The sequence below is a fragment of the Silurus meridionalis genome, chromosome 14 (assembly GCF_014805685.1).
Source record: "Silurus meridionalis isolate SWU-2019-XX chromosome 14, ASM1480568v1, whole genome shotgun sequence".
Classification (NCBI taxonomy): domain Eukaryota; kingdom Metazoa; phylum Chordata; class Actinopteri; order Siluriformes; family Siluridae; genus Silurus; species Silurus meridionalis.
This window is the reverse complement of record NC_060897.1, coordinates 11637768-11656285: the sequence shown is the minus strand read 5'-3', so window position 1 is coordinate 11656285 and position 18518 is coordinate 11637768. Positions and strand designations below refer to the sequence as shown.

The 18518-nt window shown below is 39.5% G+C and overlaps 1 protein-coding gene across 2 annotated transcripts; it reads left to right on the top strand.

Annotated features, from left to right (window-relative positions):
• The first annotated feature begins 3135 nt into the window (after positions 1-3135).
• smarca4a (SWI/SNF related, matrix associated, actin dependent regulator of chromatin, subfamily a, member 4a) lies at positions 3136-17188 on the top strand. 2 transcript variants are annotated; one of them, XM_046865718.1, is made up of 34 exons: positions 3136-3299; positions 4779-5046; positions 5468-5600; positions 6085-6558; positions 6726-6821; positions 6949-7204; positions 7283-7409; positions 7622-7795; positions 7988-8161; positions 8250-8420; positions 8505-8555; positions 8754-8884; positions 9031-9085; positions 9290-9402; positions 9684-9831; positions 9923-10086; positions 11324-11390; positions 11474-11584; positions 11755-11997; positions 12157-12270; positions 12642-12749; positions 12838-12924; positions 13057-13103; positions 13202-13368; positions 13479-13642; positions 13774-14001; positions 14193-14270; positions 14368-14586; positions 14723-14985; positions 15153-15255; positions 15504-15605; positions 15735-15867; positions 15957-16096; positions 16392-17188. In XM_046865718.1, exons 2-34 carry the CDS (start codon positions 4825-4827, stop codon positions 16422-16424), a joined length of 4896 nt encoding a protein of 1631 aa, XP_046721674.1. In that variant the 5' UTR covers positions 3136-3299; positions 4779-4824; the 3' UTR covers positions 16425-17188. The 2 variants fall into 2 exon arrangements, with proteins under 2 accessions (XP_046721674.1, XP_046721673.1); XM_046865717.1 differs by having other exon boundaries at positions 3137-3299; positions 15150-15255.
• The last annotated feature ends 1330 nt before the right edge of the window (positions 17189-18518 follow it).

The window sequence follows — 18518 nt, the reverse complement described above, 5'->3', positions numbered from 1 at the left end:
TTTGGCATCGTCGTGCGTTTAAAAATCACCATCAGTGAAGCTTTTCTCCCGATGCCGTGCAGCTCAGAACACAGGTGCGTTTTTTCATGCCCGGTTGTTTTCAGCGTGACGAATGATTCGCTGTTTTTTTGTAGACAGTACGAGTGAGCGGCAGGTCAAACATCAGAGGAACCTCATCCATATTTATGATGTGATGCGGCCCGATTCAGTGGGAGCGCATCTGATTTAATATAAAGAGTTTCATTGGTTCACCTAAACCCGTTCGGCAATTTCATTGGTCTAATGTTATAGGGCTCAGTTTTTTGGCAGGAAGCTTGTGAAACCTGGAAAAACCCAGGAAAAATCCATAAATTAGCCGCTTCGTTGTTTAAGCCGCAGGGTTTAAAGCGTGGGCAAAAAGTAGCGGCTTATAGTCCGGAAAATACGTTAAACTCATATTTTACATCACGTTTTGATACCTGTGAAATATGTAAAAAAAAAAAAAGAAAGAGACAATGAAAAGGGGGATTTTTATTTCTCACATGCCAGCAAAAGAATGTACAAGTTACTTTCTTGCTTAGAATCTTCACAGCAGCTAACAGATTTTCAGAAACTGAATCTTACAGGAATTTTAAAATCATGACTTGAGATTTCTTTATGTGCAATTTGTAATTTAATATTAAGCAAAACTTTTACAGTAACTGAACTCAATTACTGTATGACAGTGTCATAATTTGTATTTTAAACCGTGTTTAACAAATGAATGCATTTTTATAATACAGAAATCTTTTTTATTTTTCTACAAATTCTGCACAATTTTTTAATTAATTGCATGCATTTACTGTGGCACGGTTTTAAAGAGGTTACACATTATCACAAAATTTGTTTCTGACAGATTTGCAGTAATTCCTCAGTAATTTCAGTACTGATGATGGAAGAGTCGGACTGCTGCATAAAGTCTTTTCCAGCACTTCCCAAAAATTGTCAGTAGGGGTTAAATCTGAACTCTGTAGTGGCCAATCCATGCTTGGAAATGATGTATCATGCTCCCTAAATTATTCTTTCACAATTTGAGTTTGATGAATATTAGCATTGTCATTTTGGAATATGCCTGTGCCAACAGGGAAGGAAAAAAATCCATTGATGGAAAAATCTGGTCTTTACCTCATTTTTTGGGCACATAACGTTGCTGAACCTAGACCTGAGCAACTGAAGCATCCCCAAATAAAGTCCCCACACAGGCTTGTTTTGTTTGATGGGCGCATCACTTCATCTGCCTCAATTTATAATCTGATGAACCCGTCACTCTGGAACAGGCTAAATCTTGACTCATCAGATGACATAAAGATTGAAACAATGAACAAAGTTCATGTCCAATCTTTACGTTCTCTATCAATTTGAAGCCGTTTTTTCTGATTAGCCTCACATATAAATGCATTTCTAAAGGCTACTTAGCTGTTTAGTTTCAATCCTATTAGTACCAATGTGCGTGTGAAAATGCTCTTACATTCTCTACTTCAGCTGCTTTTAGTAGTTTCAGCAATCTCTATTGTATTCTTTGGTTGATGCAGACTAAAAATTTGACCCTTCTTAAATTTTGTAACCTTTTCTTTTTTTTCCAACAACCACAGGATTTGTCTTCTGACATGGTTGTTTAAACAATGTGAAGCTTTTCACGGCATCAGTTACGGTTAAATGACTTGTTGTTGGCTAAAACAACAAATTACACTGTGACAAATCACAATGGATTATTTGAATCTGTACATCTGTCCCAAACTGTCATACACATATCCATTCCTTTCTGTGCAATTCATGTATATATAGATATAAATATACATTTTTTTTTCTAGTATGTGTGTGTATATATATATGTATAATATTCCTAAAAATTTTTTCATACTTTTTATCTATACTTGTTTTTTATATACTTTATACTTTATTTTATTTCTTTTTTCTTCTTCTTTTTATCCTTATATTCTATTTCTATTTTTTATGTTTACATTTTAGACAGTTATAAAAAAGCATTTCACTACTTGTCATACTCTGTATAAATGTGTATGTGACAAATAAAATTTGAATTTGAAACATATAAATGCTGAGTAATTATCCAATGGAAGCCTGTTTGCAAAGTTAAATCCAGGTGGTCATTTTTACCCAGTTTATTTTATAATTCTGTACAATCTTTGATCTGGTACAAAAAAATAAAATATATTATTTTTTTTGTAATTTAAGTGAGAACCTTTTAATGCTTATGAATATCTTACACAGGAAGTGAGGGAAAGGGGGTTAAGATGTTGGACTTCAGTAGGTTGTATGGTCAAATCCCTCCACCACTAAGCTGCCACTGTTGGGCCCTTGAGCAAGGCCCTTTAACCTGCAACTACTCAGTTGTATAAATGAGATAATTGTAAGTCGCTCTCTGGATAGGAACATCTGCCAAATGCCAAAAAATGCGCAAATAAAGCTGTAAGATTGCAAAACCAAACCAGCACACAAACCAGACCATGTCACAACACAAGGGAAAAAGCAGGTTAATTTACCTTTGAGCAAACCACCCTTTCTTCAACACAGTACCTAGGGCAATCTACATTATCTTTGCTAATCTGCCTTCCATGTTTTCAAACAGTGGGAGAAAACTTATAAACCCAGGGACAGTAATTTGAGCTCAGGGTTGAACCCAGTACTTTGGAGCAGTGAAGCAGAAACGTAGGCCTGCTACCCCACTCTGTCACCCAGATCGAAAATGATTTTGACATTTTTGAATGAACAATTTGGATGATTTACAAAGACACTTGCAGATAAAACTTACCTTTCTGCAGAATTTATTTGGGCATGACTTTGAACGTAGAATAGTTTCCCTAAATTCAGTCTCAGCTATTAGTATAGCCTCATAATGCATACCATTATGCATGTTCTGCATAATCATGACTCTTAAGAACCAAAAAAAGTCAGTTGTGTTATTTGTGTGCACACATTTTCTTTAGTGGGCTCTTGTACAGCGTATGGAGCACCCCTCCCCCTCCCCTCCCCTCGCCTCCCCCTCGCCTCCCCCTCCTAAAGCCTGCATTCCTGTCTACGAGTCAACTCGTATTGCGCATGCGCAGTGTCTGTTTGCCCGGCAGTGGGGGGAAGGGGGCGCTAGTGAAGCGCAATATGGCGTCTTCAGGCTGTGCCTAAGCGCACAATCAGACAAGAGCGGTGTGGGGGAAGAGCGAGCGAGGGGAAAAAACGGAACAGGCTGAGCTGCTCTTTGTTTCTAGCTAAGATAGCTAGCTGGAGAAAACTGGCGGAGTTACCGGCGAAACCTCACTTCACACAATGTAAGTTGTTTATAAGTTCAGCACGTACAGATCCACCGGAGTGCGTTTAGAAACGGTAGTTCGATAAAATAAAAATAAACCAAACGCGGAAATGTGAAAAACTTTGTAGTGAAAATGCTCTCGTTGTGCTTTTCCGTGCGACTGCGAGTCCGACATGATGTCCCCGAGCCGATAGATTGGCGGAGAGTGAAAGGAATGAATGAATGTAGTTTTGACTGCAGTGTTAAGTTCAGAGCGCAGGAGGAGTTCAGGAGTAACCGCTTCTAGAGAGTTATATCTCCTCACAGCGCGTCCTCTGTCCCCGTGTAGAAGACTGAACACGGCGGATGGGGGACGGCGGCATGGCCGGCTGTGTACTACAACACCGGTTACATTCAACTCGCAATCTTTCCTTCCTACGCGCTCCTTCAAAGTGTATTATTCATCCTCGAACATGTTATATAACTCATTTTCAGTACGACGGAATAAAAGTCTGGAACACTAAACAATAAAATTATTATTTTTGTGTCTTGTTTTTCCGAGGAATGGTCCCTTTCCCCCCCTCACACGGCTAAATAGCTACATGAGTTTGCTATCCAGCTTCCGAGCTGAAAGAGACGATTTGTATTAAGCTATAATTAAGTTTCTTTCACATTAATCTATTTAAACCCACTTAATTTTTTGGATGAAAGTATCATTTCGTTGTTATTAATAGAGAAATGTCGGAGTTGGTGTTGTTTACAGAATCCCGAGGGGGAAATAAAACATTGCCGGGTTGTTGGCTAATAGCGCTGAAGCTGGTTGCTAACAAATTTAATTGGTTTATTCAACTTATAATAGTTAAAACCAATTTTAAGAGATTGTGCTAAAGCGAAACTTACAGTTAGTACCTCTTTGTTTATTTGGAAAGATAAACAATACAACTTTTTTGTAATTTTTTCTATAAAGCTACCGCTTGCTAGCAAGTGTGCTAGCTAATACACGAAATGCACCATTGACTTGCTCAGGAAATGTTGAATAATATTTATAATCAGTCGAAATAAGAGGTTTTCTTCGCTTTTTTAAAAAATTACCAGTTATATTTGTTTTTACGTGTTCATTATATGGTTTTTGACATGGCTAGCTCATTCTGTGGTGATTACTGCTGCCTTTCTTTGTACTCATCAGCCGTCTGTGGACATCAGGACACTTTGACAGAAGTTAGAAGTGTATCAATATCCAGGATTTCCAATATATACATGTTGCAGCAGCTGACAGCACAAATAACACATCTTATAAATGTTTTTCCACCAAGTAAATTAAGATGTACCACAATAGTGCTGATCTGTGTTCATATTTCTTAATTACGTAAACTCTCTTTCCTCTGCAGCAGCCTTATTAGAATCATTCTCTGGTGTCAGCATTTTATGTTTTTGTTTGTTTGTTTTTCTGCAAAGAACCCTGCATCAGCTGTAGTCTTTGCACTTACGGGTGTATGACATTCTACTAATGTCTCTGCAGAACAGTGCTTTCTCTCCCCTCTCTGTTCTCCCGGCTGTGCTGAGAGATGTCCACTCCGGATCCCCCGATGGGAGGGACCCCTCGACCTGGCCCTTCTCCAGGTCCAGGTCCATCTCCGGGAGCTATGCTGGGTCCAAGCCCAGGTCCTTCACCTGGCTCCGCCCATGGTATGATGGGCCCCAGCCCGGGACCACCACCTTCAGGACACACCCTACCTCCTCAAGGACCCTCAGGATACACTCAAGAAAATATGCATCAGATGCACAAGGTTAGTTTGTTCGTACATTTTGTGTGTGTAAAGATAATTTATTTTCTTTCATCTGAAGTGCTGTTATTGATAACAAATGGACATTTTCTTATGTTATGTCCTTTATTTAATTTCCTGGATACTATGGCAGCAGATGTTCAGCTTACCAGGCTGCTTCTTCTTGTTCTTGTTGTTTTTTGCCAAGCTATCTTTCTTTAAGTTATTGCACAATGACAATTTTTATTTTAATTTTTTTTTCAGATTATTGTATTAAATACACTTTAGATTGCGTTTATTGCACAAATAGACCAGATTATTACTATAATATACAAGTATTGTAATATACAATGTGTTTTTTTTTTTTTTTTTTTTTTTTTTTTAAGCAAAACATTTAAAATAATAAGGTGAAATAAATTAACTCGTTTTCCTTTCTTATCTACAGCCTATGGAGGGCATGCATGAGAAGGGCATGCAAGATGACCCTCGCTATGGCCAGATGAAGGGCATGGGCATGAGACCAGGTGCTCACAGTGGTATGGGACCACCACCTAGTCCCATGGACCAACATTCACAAGGTACATACTTAGCATTGTTAAGGTTTTAATATTATTTGAAGCGTTTACTTACTGTCAACTGGTCATGGTGAAAATCTATGTTCAGAAAGAAGTAACTGTATACATGCATGCAGTGGTTATAAAATATTAGTTTTAATGTTTGGTTTTCACAGCATTTCTCAAATCCAAATTTCCCTTGCTATTGTGATTTATAAATTACTTTATTATTGAAATTTGATAGATAAGCCCAAACATTTCACTGTGCAATGGTTGCAAATTTGTGTTGTGGCTACAAGAATTTACTAGAAAGTGATTTTCCAGTGTATTTAAAGCTAAAATACCCAACTCCAGTCCTGCTGAATGACATTTCTGCACAGTTTAAGGCAGAACAATTTCAATATGTCCCTGCTTTAAACCTTCCAGTACTCATTATGTATTGTAAATGTAAATTTGTGTATTAACTCCAATTGTTTTTTGTTTTGTTTTTTTGCATAAATGCTGTTAGGTTATCCCTCTCCCCTGGGAGGCTCTGAACATGCCCCTAGTCCTGTGCCTGCTAATGGTCCTCCCTCTGGCCCAATGATGCCTTCTGGTTCTGGTGTTGTGCCTATGGAGGGTGGTGACCCACAGGCTATGGGCCAGCAAAATCGAGGACCAGGTGCTGCACCGGGTCCGGGCCCAGGGCCTAATGGTGGACCAGCAGTTCCCGCCGGACCAGGCACCACTGGGGGGCCCGCACCATTTAACCAGAACCAACTTCACCAGCTCCGTGCACAGATCATGGCGTACAAAATGCTGGCTCGTGGACAGCCTCTGCCTGATCACCTGCAGATGGCGGTGCAGGGAAAACGGCCAATGCAATCAATGCCACCAGGAATGCCCAATATGCCCCCTGCTTCAGGACCTGGAGCTGGACCTCCTGGACCTGGAGGGCCTGGAGTACCTGGTCCAGCTGGCCCCAATTACAACAGACCACATGGTAATTCTGCTGTTTGGCTTTGGCTCTTGCCCCCTTTACTACACAGATATATAAAGGCAATGTTTATAATTTTTGCAGTAATAATTACAATTACATTTTACAAGGAAATTTTCCTCCTGTGTAAAATATAGAATGTAACAGATTACACCCATTTTGTTTTTTTGCAGCAATGGGACCTAATATGCCTCCTCCAGGACCATCTGGAGTCCCCCCAGGTATGCAGGGACAACCCCTGAATGGACCACCCAAATCATGGACTGAAGGTGAGAGCTGAAAAACAGTACATTTTGATGATTTCATGATACAGATAAATTATCTACAAAGGATTAAGGATTCTGAGCTGGAGTGCGATTTTTACTCTTATGCTAAACTTCTGATCATATGCTGTAGGCCCGATGGTAAATGCTGCTGCTCCAGCCAGTGCTCCTCAGAAGTTAATCCCACCACAGCCTACCGGTCGGCCCTCCCCTGCCCCACCCTCTGTACCCCCAGCAGCTTCACCTGTCATGCCCCCTCAGACCCAGTCCCCTGGCCAGCCAGCCCAGCCGCCTCCCATGATGCTTCACCCAAAACAGAATCGCATCACACCTATCCAGAAACCACGTGGCCTTGATCCTGTGGAGATTCTACAGGAGAGAGAGTATAGGTGAGCGAGCGAGTCATCTACGAAATGGCTGTTAGTTTATTGAAACAAAGTATTTAACCCATTTTACTTCTCTTCCAGACTGCAGGCTCGTATAACCCATCGTATCCAAGAGCTGGAGAATCTTCCTGGCTCTCTAGCAGGAGATCTGAGGACCAAAGCCACCATTGAGCTGAAGGCCCTGAGACTTCTTACATTTCAGAGACAGGTAGGTTGTATTTTTTTGTCACAGTGAATGCAGTTGGTTATTTTGTTGACTTTTTCCAATCTCCTCATATCAAAAACTTGATGTTCTTGAAACTCGAAGTGTCCGAATTGTCAGATGAAAGGCAGGGCTATTAAAACATAGGTTTTGCAGGTTTTGCCTACAGTGTTATGAATGTGGTTCTTTGTAAACACTTGTGATTGTCTCCCTCGTAGCTGCGACAGGAGGTGGTAGTGTGTATGCGACGTGACACAGCTCTGGAGACAGCACTCAATGGCAAAGCTTACAAACGCAGCAAGAGGCAGTCCTTGCGTGAGGCTCGTATCACAGAGAAACTGGAAAAGCAGCAGAAGATTGAGCAAGAACGCAAACGTCGCCAAAAGCACCAGGTACTTGGATACACACTGTCTTAGGCTTATGCTACAGGTGACATGCATACCCTAGACTATAGTCACTTAGTTTCCTATGGAGTGCAGTTTTCTATACATTTTTAAGGTTTCGTTCATAACATGCAACAGATTTGCAAAAAGTTATCTAGGAAGCAAGCATGAATGTTCCCTCCTCTTTTTTTATTCCCATAGGAATATCTCAACAGTATTCTTCAGCATGCTAAAGATTTTAAGGAATACCATCGCTCCATCACAGGAAAGCTCCAGAAGCTTAACAAAGCTGTGGCTACCTACCATGCCAACACAGAGCGTGAGCAGAAGAAAGAAAATGAGCGAATTGAGAAGGAGAGAATGCGGAGGCTGATGGTGAGGAATCGTGCGCACAGCCCAAATTGAAACATGCCATATATTAATAAACTAATTTATGCATATTTCCTGTCTGTCCATCCCCCAGGCAGAAGATGAGGAGGGTTACAGGAAGCTGATTGATCAGAAAAAAGACAAGCGTCTGGCCTACCTGCTACAGCAGACAGATGAGTATGTGGCTAACCTGACTGAGCTTGTGCGTGCCCACAAGGCTGTTCAGGCCCTCAAGGAAAAGAAGAAGAAGAAGAAAAAGAAGAAGGTAGGACATTTTAAGGCTATAGCATTGTTCTGCTCCTGGTAATATCTTACTTGTTGCTGAAAAATGACTATGTATTTGTTACAGAAGACAGACAGTGGTGAGGGTGGAGCCCCAGCACTGGGACCAGATGGAGAGGTAAACAACTTCCCATTGATCATTAATATTGTTTATTTACAAGTCCAACAGAATGTGAATGAAATTTGTCTAGTAGCAAATTAACGAGAAGAAAAGAGAGGAACGTGACACATTTGATGCTAGTTTTAGATCTAGTGTGGTGTTTTCACTGCTCACTATTGTAAACATTTAACATTTTAAACATCCCCTTTGTTGTAGCCTTTGGATGAGACCAGTCAGATGAGTGACCTCCCAGTGAAAGTCATTCATGTGGACAGTGGCAAGATTCTAACTGGTGTAGATGCTCCAAAAGCAAACCAGCTGGAAGCCTGGCTGGAGGTGAACCCCGGGTAAGCAATGCGTGTTTTACTCTTACCATGATCAAATGTTTTCTATGCTTCATTCGTTCTGCACTGCTTCATTCTCAATTTTAGTTTTAAAATGCAGTGTGTAACAAAATCTTGAACCCAAAAAAAATGTATGCCTTTACATGCAGGTATGAAGTGGCACCTCGGTCTGATAGTGAAGACAGTGGCTCAGATGATTATGAGGTATCGTATGCTGTGTGTGTGTGTGTCCCTGTCCCAAACAATGATAAATGACATTTGTAGTCTTAGTTGTGTGTTAGACTGTGTGTCTGATGGTATTTGTTCTTCAGGTTCTACAGTTTAGCCTTGAGCTCGAGTTTTTAGTAATGGATTGTTCTGTGTTTACTGTGTGTGCTTTATTATACACATCCTTGTACTCCCCTGCAGGAAGAGGAAGATGAACAGCCACACCCATCGCAGCCCACAACAGAAGAAAAGAAGAAAATTCCTGATCCTGACAGTGAGGAAGTGTCTGAGGTTGATGTTCAGCACATTATTGAGTGAGTATACACACAGTTTCATACTTGGTCATCTCCATAGTCTATAGTATGAGATGTAGTGTTTATAGAGTTTGGCTTCATAATTAAATTTGCTTTAGAGCTAGGTCATTATTTATCACATTAGCATGCGAGGGCCAGTGCTGCGATACTTATCATTTTGTATGCTATAAATGTCTTGCCATTAACAGTGTTTAGTTCTTAGTATAACGTCTTTGTACTAGTGTCACCTAATTATTTATCTGAAATTAAAAAAAAAAAAAATCTCTTTCGTTGTCTTGCAGTCATGCTAAGCAGGATGTGGATGATGAGTATGGCATTGATAAGTTTACTCTAGGCCTTCAGTCCTATTATGCTGTGGCCCATGCAGTCAGTGAGAAAGTGGACAGACAGTCTTCTCTTCTGATTAATGGGACACTCAAACAGTACCAGGTACAGGCACACAGTAAATCAATGCTGAAACATCATGTTAGTAATGTTAGTACCATTAACCAGGATGTTTTCTGTTCTCTGTGCTTTACAGATTAAAGGTCTGGAGTGGCTTGTCTCTCTGTATAATAATAATCTAAATGGCATTCTTGCTGATGAGATGGGCTTGGGAAAGACCATTCAGACCATCGCACTCATTACCTACCTCATGGAGTACAAACGGCTCAATGGACCCTTCCTTATAATCGTACCCCTCTCGTAAGTTTTTGGAATGATGATAAATAATCATTTTCAAACATGCATTTGATTTTTACACTTTGTTTTTGTTTCCTAGTTTGTATTAGCCTGGGTGTTATCAAATGTCATTTGACAAGAGATCCTGTAGCAGATTTTCAACAGATGAATTATTTTAAACAAAATACAAAGTTATTGTTTATAACTATAAAAGTTGAACTTTTTTTATTACTATAGTAATGTATGTCTCATGTAAGTGACTGAAAACCAGTTGAATTTTTCTTGCACAGAATTCCTTATAGTCTGGTGTGAAGTGTTTTATCAGAAAGTAATCAATGTCAGAGTGGTGTGATACGGCCATCCACGGCCATCACAAAAAAAGAGGTGCAGAGAAAACCTTGTTTACACTTGATGCAGTGCTGATTGCGTTGCAACTGCTTTATCTGTATTCCGACAGTGTATTTTATAAATATCTGGATGATGAACTGCAGCTTTCACAATATGGCATGTCGGAGCGAAACCCTTCATGTTGGCCGTTTTCAAATCGTACAATATAAAGTATCAATTTTTAACAACATTTTCATAGATTGACAAGCTTTTTCTTTGTTTTAAAGTATTTAGAAATGTAGACAATCCAGAAAACTGGCACAAGCTTTGATTGGGCAGAGCTGGTAGCCTAGTGGTTAAGGCTTTAGATCTGGGGGTTGTGGGTTTGAGTCCCAGCCATACCAGGCTGACACTCTTGTCTACCTGAGCAGGGCCCTTTATCCCCATTCCCACAAACTGAGCACCCATGGGGGTAAAGTACTGCGGAAAGTAGGAGGGTGGGTGTTGGGCTAGCAACCAGACACCGTAACAAAATTGATATGTGAACGGCAAGTACGTCACCAGGCCCTTGCCACCCAATGCGCCTTGGGTGTGGGAGGGATAAAAACTAAATTATAATAGATTACTTAAAAAGTATATTAGTGCATTTAGTTTTCTATTTGATTCAACACTGGTTTGTTTGTTGCAGAATGTTGAGGTAGAGTAGAAAGACTAAAACAGCATTTGCAGTCTGAATTAAGTATAGTTTGAACACACATAAATTAACCTAAGAGGACATTAAGTTTCTCTGGTGACCCAATTTAAGTAGTGACCCCTAGTTTGGGGAAAACCTCTTTATTAACCCAAAGTAGAAGAAAGGGCTTCTAAGTAAAGTAAACGCTTTAACAGTTTAGCTTTTCAGTGTGTTTGTAACATCTCTATTGTGTTTTCACAGGACTCTATCTAACTGGGTGTATGAGTTTGATAAATGGGCTCCATCTGTGGTCAAAGTGTCCTATAAGGTGATAATGACTCTTCCAAAATAGACAACTTTGTCTCCTATTTGCCTTCTCAGTGATTTCACTGTTTCTTCTTGTATTCTCAGGGCTCTCCTGCTGCTCGCAGGGCCTTTATTCCCATTCTACGCAGTGGAAAGTTCAATGTGCTTCTTACCACTTATGAGTACATCATCAAAGATAAACAAGTGCTGGCCAAGGTAGATCAGTTATACCCAGTACACATGTGTATCATCGTTTACCTTTCTGTTGAAATTAATGTTCTGCATATAGCATTTTTAGATGCAAATGGGTATTTGGACATTCAATTCATGCTGCGTTTCCTTTATTCAAGCAAAATCTTTTAAGAATTAAAATCTTTCTTTTTCAGCTACGCTGGAAGTACATGATTGTAGATGAGGGTCACCGTATGAAGAATCACCACTGCAAACTGACTCAGGTTCTAAACACACACTACCTGGCTCCCAGGCGTGTTCTACTCACAGGTACACCTCTGCAAAACAAGCTGCCTGAGCTCTGGGCCTTGCTCAATTTCCTGCTGCCCACAATCTTCAAAAGCTGCAGCACCTTCGAGCAGTGGTTCAATGCACCATTTGCCATGACTGGTGAAAAGGTAATGTACTGACTTAAGTGTTAATGAATCGCTTACACAGGTTCACAATTTTTTTTTTTTTTTTATACATGGTCCTTTTATTATATATGGCCCTCAGATTCATTCTTGTGGTTAGAATGAATTACTAATTAATAACTATCTGCGCTTACATTTTTGTAGGTCGACCTCAATGAGGAAGAGACCATTCTGATCATTCGGCGTCTGCACAAAGTGCTCCGCCCGTTCCTGCTCAGGAGGCTCAAGAAAGAAGTAGAGGCCCAGCTGCCTGAGAAGGTTGGTTCCTTTTTATTTTTTGTGGACATTTTCCTGCTGCATATTTATAAAAACTGGCCCAAATATGAACCAATGGACCTTTTTTGTTTCTTGTTCAAATATTTGCTTAAACAAAGTTTAAACAAAAAACAAAACATTCAGTATGTTTTATATACACACAAACACATTAGTTCTTATTCTCTTATTTTAAAAAACATAGTACAATGCTGGTTTCCAGATCAGTCATATCTAATCAGGCCTGCTTTCCAATTTAAACACCTGTGCTTTGTAGACATCACATATGCATTTAACCTGGCCAAATGACCTGTTCTCCATTGTTGTTGGTGTTTGCAGTCAGATAAGAACTGTGCTGATTGATTTCCTCTGTGTAGGTCGAGTATGTCATCAAGTGTGACATGTCAGCACTGCAGAGAGTACTGTACAGACACATGCAAGCTAAAGGAGTCCTGCTTACTGATGGCTCAGAGAAAGACAAGAAGGTAATAATGAAAAGAGCTACCCATTTTTTTTTTCCTCTTCAGTCAGTGTATGAAGGCGAGTTAGTAATATCTGTGTTAAATATTACAGGGTAAAGGTGGAACAAAGACCCTGATGAACACAATCATGCAGCTGCGGAAGATCTGTAACCACCCATACATGTTTCAGCATATTGAGGTATAGTCAAAAACAATCCTTGGTTTGTTTATTATAGTCTTTTTGAGCATTTGGGCCCGCTTTTTGTGCTGCATCAAATTGTGTTGAGTTTTGTTTTATAAAACAAAGTTACATACGTGGTTTGGTTTTTAGGAGTCCTTCTCTGAGCATCTTGGCTTTACTGGAGGCATTGTACAAGGGTAAGTGCCGTTATAAGCAGGCATGCACAAAGGTACATTTCTCATGGACTTCCTCCTACCATTGTATTTGAATATCGATTGCATCACCTTCTCTTTAGGCTAGACTTGTATCGAGCCTCTGGAAAGTTCGAGCTTTTGGACCGCATTCTTCCCAAGCTGCGTGCAACCAACCACAAAGTGCTGCTTTTCTGTCAGATGACTTCGCTCATGACCATCATGGAGGACTATTTTGCGTACCGTAATTTTAAATATTTGCGTCTGGATGGTGAGTTTCTTTTTACTGCATTATTAGATTGGACTGTGTGTTTGGATAAGTTGCTGTTTATGGTGTGGTGATTGGGAAATAAAAAAAAATATATTTATCTGTTTTTGCAGGAACCACTAAGGCTGAGGATCGTGGCACTCTGCTTAAGAACTTTAATGATCCTTCCTTTAATTACTTTGTGTTCCTGCTGAGTACCAGAGCTGGTGGTCTGGGACTTAACCTGCAATCTGCTGACACTGTCATCATTTTCGATAGTGACTGGAATCCTCATCAGGTATAAGGGCACCCAGGAGCGAGATTAACTTTTCTATTCTGTACTGGTTTTTTTCCTTCATATATCTTACCATAATTCACAGCAGTGCTCAATTCCAATTTCCTTTTTCCATCTCTCTTTATTTCCTTCAGGACTTGCAAGCTCAGGATCGCGCTCATCGCATCGGGCAACAGAACGAGGTGCGTGTTCTGCGTCTCTGCACCGTCAACAGTGTGGAAGAGAAGATTCTGGCTGCTGCCAAGTACAAGTTAAACGTGGACCAGAAGGTGATCCAGGCCGGTATGTTCGATCAGAAGTCCTCCAGCCATGAGCGCAGAGCCTTCCTGCAGGCCATCCTTGAGCATGAGGAACAGGATGAGGTAGAGCTTGTATGATTTTCAGCAACATTTATTTACCCTGTGACTCCTTTTCTAGAATATAATCTGCTCTTCAAACAAAAAAAAATGCTTGCTTCAAAAAGTCACTTAATTGGTGTCTTATCCAATTTAAGATAAGGTTAAATCTTTTTTTTTTTTTTGTTTTTTCTTTCCTTTTTTTTTTTTTTTTTTAGGAAGAGGACGAGGTACCTGATGATGAGACTGTCAATCAAATGATTGCCAGGAGCGAGGAGGAGTTTGACCACTTTATGGTAATTAACGCTGAAATCTGCAAAAAAGGTCCCATTCTTGAGCTCTGTTTCGGCCATTCTAACTTTCAACACCCCCCTCCATTCATGTCCTGTTTAGCGCATGGATCTAGACCGACGCCGTGAAGAGGCTCGAAACCCCAATCGCAGGCCTCGTCTGATGGAGGAAGATGAGCTTCCTACCTGGATTATGAAGGACGATGCAGAGGTGGAAAGACTCACCTGTGAAGAAGAAGAGGAGAAGATGTTTGGCCGTGGATCACGGCAGAGAAAAGAGGTGGACTACAGTGACTCGCTTACTGAGAAACAGTGGCTCAAGGTGAGACAAGACCAAAACCTCTGGGGTCATTTCTTGTAGCAAGTATACGTTAATCGTTATTGCTTCATTCTTCTTTACTTTATTTGCAAGTTCAAGACCCTTATCAAATTCATGGTATATTTAAATCACACTTCAGGCTATAGAGGAGGGCACATTAGACGAGATAGAAGAGGAAGTACGGCATAAGAAGACCACCAGGAAGAGGAAGCGAGACCGTGACCTAGACCTCCCAGGACCGGCTACACCCAGCTCCAGTGGGCGAAGCCGAGATAAGGATGACGACAATAAGAAGCAAAAGAAGCGGGGCCGTCCCCCTGCTGAAAAACTCTCTCCCAACCCACCGTCTCTCACCAAGAAGATGAAGAAAACTGTTGATGCTGTCATCAAGTATAAGGACAAGTAAGCTGCTGTTGCAAACTATATAATTCTGTTGTTTAACTTACTTGCTCAATATTCATGTGTGACTTTGTGTATCAACATGGGCAAATCACATGTAGTTCTATATTTTGCCTTTTATGTTGCCATTATTCTCAGTCATGTGTGAAATCATTGCTTCATGTTAGCAGTGGCAGACAGCTGAGTGAGGTCTTTATCCAGCTTCCCTCTCGCAAGGAGCTTCCTGAGTACTATGAGCTTATCCGCAAACCTGTGGACTTCCGCAAGATCAAGGTGCCTAAAAAAAAGATGATTTATTTATTTAATAAATTTTAATTGATTTAGATTTTTTTTATCTCTCAAATATTTTTGGGAAATACATCAAGGTTATGTTGTACAGTTCAGGTGGCTTGATGGCAGAGAAACCAATTTTTACCACTGATCCTTTCAGTCAGTTTCACTGTGAACTTAATTTCCATTAACTTAATGAACGTTCTCACCAAGGCAGTGTAATTTAATGTAGATTTTATGTTGGTGTGCAGGAACGCATAAGGATCCATAAATACCGCAGTCTAAATGACTTGGAAAAAGACGTCATGCTGCTCTGCCAGAACGCTCAGACCTTTAACCTGGAGGGTTCACTGGTAAGATCCTTCACTGCTGTGCGATATCTGTTACTCGAATGTAGTTTTTGCTCTTGCCATGTTTCACATGATGTTCCACAAATAAGAGTATTTTTCAGTCAAGTCACTCCCCCCACCTGTGTGTATCAGATTTATGAAGACTCCATCGTGCTCCAGTCTGTGTTCACAAGTGTGCGGCAAAAGATTGAAAAGGAGGAGGAAAGTGATGGAGAGGAGAGTGAGGAAGAGGAAGAAGAGGCAGAAGAAGGCTCAGAATCTGAATGTGAGTATTGGGTGCCTGTAAAAAAAAAAAAAAAAAAAAAAAGGTTTCTGTTTAGAAGAGAGGGAAACTAATGACTGTTTGTGTTCCAGCGCGCTCTGTAAAGGTAAAGATCAAGCTGAGCCGCAAGGAGAAAGCTCTCGAGAAAGGGAAAGGCAGGCGGCGCACTGGACGAAGCTCACGACCCAAACCAGTAGTAAGCGACGATGATAGTGAAGAGGAGCAGGAAGAGGTGACACATTTTCCTTTTATGTTGTTCCACTGTAACTCCTGACTGCTGAAATTACATTCTCAAAAACGATATGAACTGCATGCTAAAAATGAGAACATTAATTGCACTTTTATGATACCACATCTAATCAAGCCATTATTTAGGCCTTTAGTAATCCCAGATAATGACCAGATCAGTGGGTCATTAATAAGAATTAATATAATAATCCACTGTTCATTTAGTTATGTTAGTATTTGCATCCATGTCCAGATTTTTTCTTTAAACCTTTTTCTTTTCTTTGCTTTATTTTTGACAGGAGCATTCTGCTAGTGGAAGTGAAGATGATTAAGGCTTCAAATGGACCAAAACTTTTCTCTCTGATTTGAGCTTGACATCACTTTTCAGAACCAACACTTTGAAGGGCTTAGATACACCACAGTAAAATTTTCAGCGACCCATCAAATCCCTAACGGTTTAACTGAAACATTTATGCAGGTTTGTGTTTTACCCCACAATGAAGTTTAAGTTTTTTTCTAAGGAGGGTAAATGTAAACAAAGTAATGTGGTGCAGCTTTGATGGTGCAGGCTAAGATGATTTAAAATCAAGAAAAAACACTTTAATATTTAAACACGCATTCCCAGTTTATATATTGTAGGAATGTATGTGTCTTTCATTTATATTTCGTTTTTTGTTTTTTTTTTAATGAAAGTGATGTGGACAGTAGAGTGGCTACCTGAGTGTGGAATTTCAGGAAAATTTACTTGATCATTTTTAGGTAAATTATTGTTTTCCTATAATTTCATGTTTTTGTGAGCAGTGTACAGTAGTCACTGGCTTTGTGTATATTTTATTTCTTAAGTTTCTCCAGAGTGCATGTTGTAAGTCTGATAAGGAACAAGGTGTACGGGTTGTTCTGCCATTATTCTCTTCTGCTTTGACTTTTTCTGTCATTCAGTTTATTTCCAATGGTTAATTTAAGAATATTAGCAGGATTATGGTACTTCCTCCTTTATTGAGCTCCAGTTGGCTAATAGGAGGGGTAGCGCTTAGGGCTCAGTACTGTGTCAATGTCACTGGATTCCCAAAACTATAATAAAGGCATCTTACAACTAGTCTCTATGACCAGTTATTTATTTATTTATTATTATTATTTTTAATGTATTACTTTTTTTTTTTGTGGTGTGGTGATGCGTCTTCAATTTATAAACCTTCCTGTTTCAGAGTGCATGTTGCATGGTTTTTTTTTTTTTTTTTTTTAAATGGTTAATACTGCAAATGAATGACAATTTATTTCATTTTTAGGAAGACCTTTGCACAGTGTTTTGGGGGAAAACACTAATTCCCAACAATAATTGAAGGGGGGGGAATTTAATAACAGTTAATAGACTCTGGGCAGGTTAAAGTTGTAGAAGGTATGGACACCAATAAATGTCCAGTATACTCCCCAACTCGCCTTTATTTTGTTTGGTTAACATCAAATCTTGACCCCTGCTTGTTCCTGTGCTATCCCACTTTCAATGTGTGTGGTTTTGTGGGTTTTTTCTTTTCGGATTGAGCTGAATGGTTTCAATTAGCTTTTATAGGTCAAGCATTTTGCTTCTTTAATCAAGCACAAGCTTACCTATTTAAGGTTCCTTAATTTTCAATTATACCACAAAATTCTGTTACTGTGGTACTGGCAAAATAATCATAGTGGATCTATGGTTTTTTTTGTCATGGTTTCATTTCTCTCTCTAATTCTAAGGGTAGATTAGAAAATCAGTACAACTAGATCACTTGATGGTCATGAAGCATATGTAGAGGTCCAGTAATGTCAGATCAGGATTTGGGTCCCTTTTTAGTGGGAACAATTCTATTGTGTTCTTTGAACTGGCCAGGAAACACAATTTTCAGGGTATAAATTGCAAACCAACCATTCCTATATTTTTTACTTATGACGATCTCTATGTACCACAAAGGTCACTTTTAGGTTCAGTAATATTTCAGGGTTAGCAGATATACTGTACTTGGGGACTGTACTCCAGACTGTCTTCTGGAAAATCCCAACACTGAATAATGAGGTTTGTTTTATTATATTGCAAATTAAAAAACAAAATCCAGTCTCATTGACCTCAAATTCAATGTCTAGCAATGTTATATAAGATGTTTAAGTTGGTTTAGCATTTTATAGGATCTCAGCTTTTTTTAATAGCTTTTAACTGTAATTACCGAATACAATTTAGACATTGTGCAAATCTTACTGTGCAGCTAAATGCTAACGTTAGCCTCAATAAATACTTCTCACTCTCCTCTTTAATCAGAATTTTTAAATAAATGTTTACACTTTTTTTATTATTTAAATAAATACTGGTTGAAAACGTTATTGTTTAAAGTTATTGATTTTATTTATGATTTAATTCTTTTTTCGATTATAGCTATAAATAAAAATGGTTTTTTTGAAGA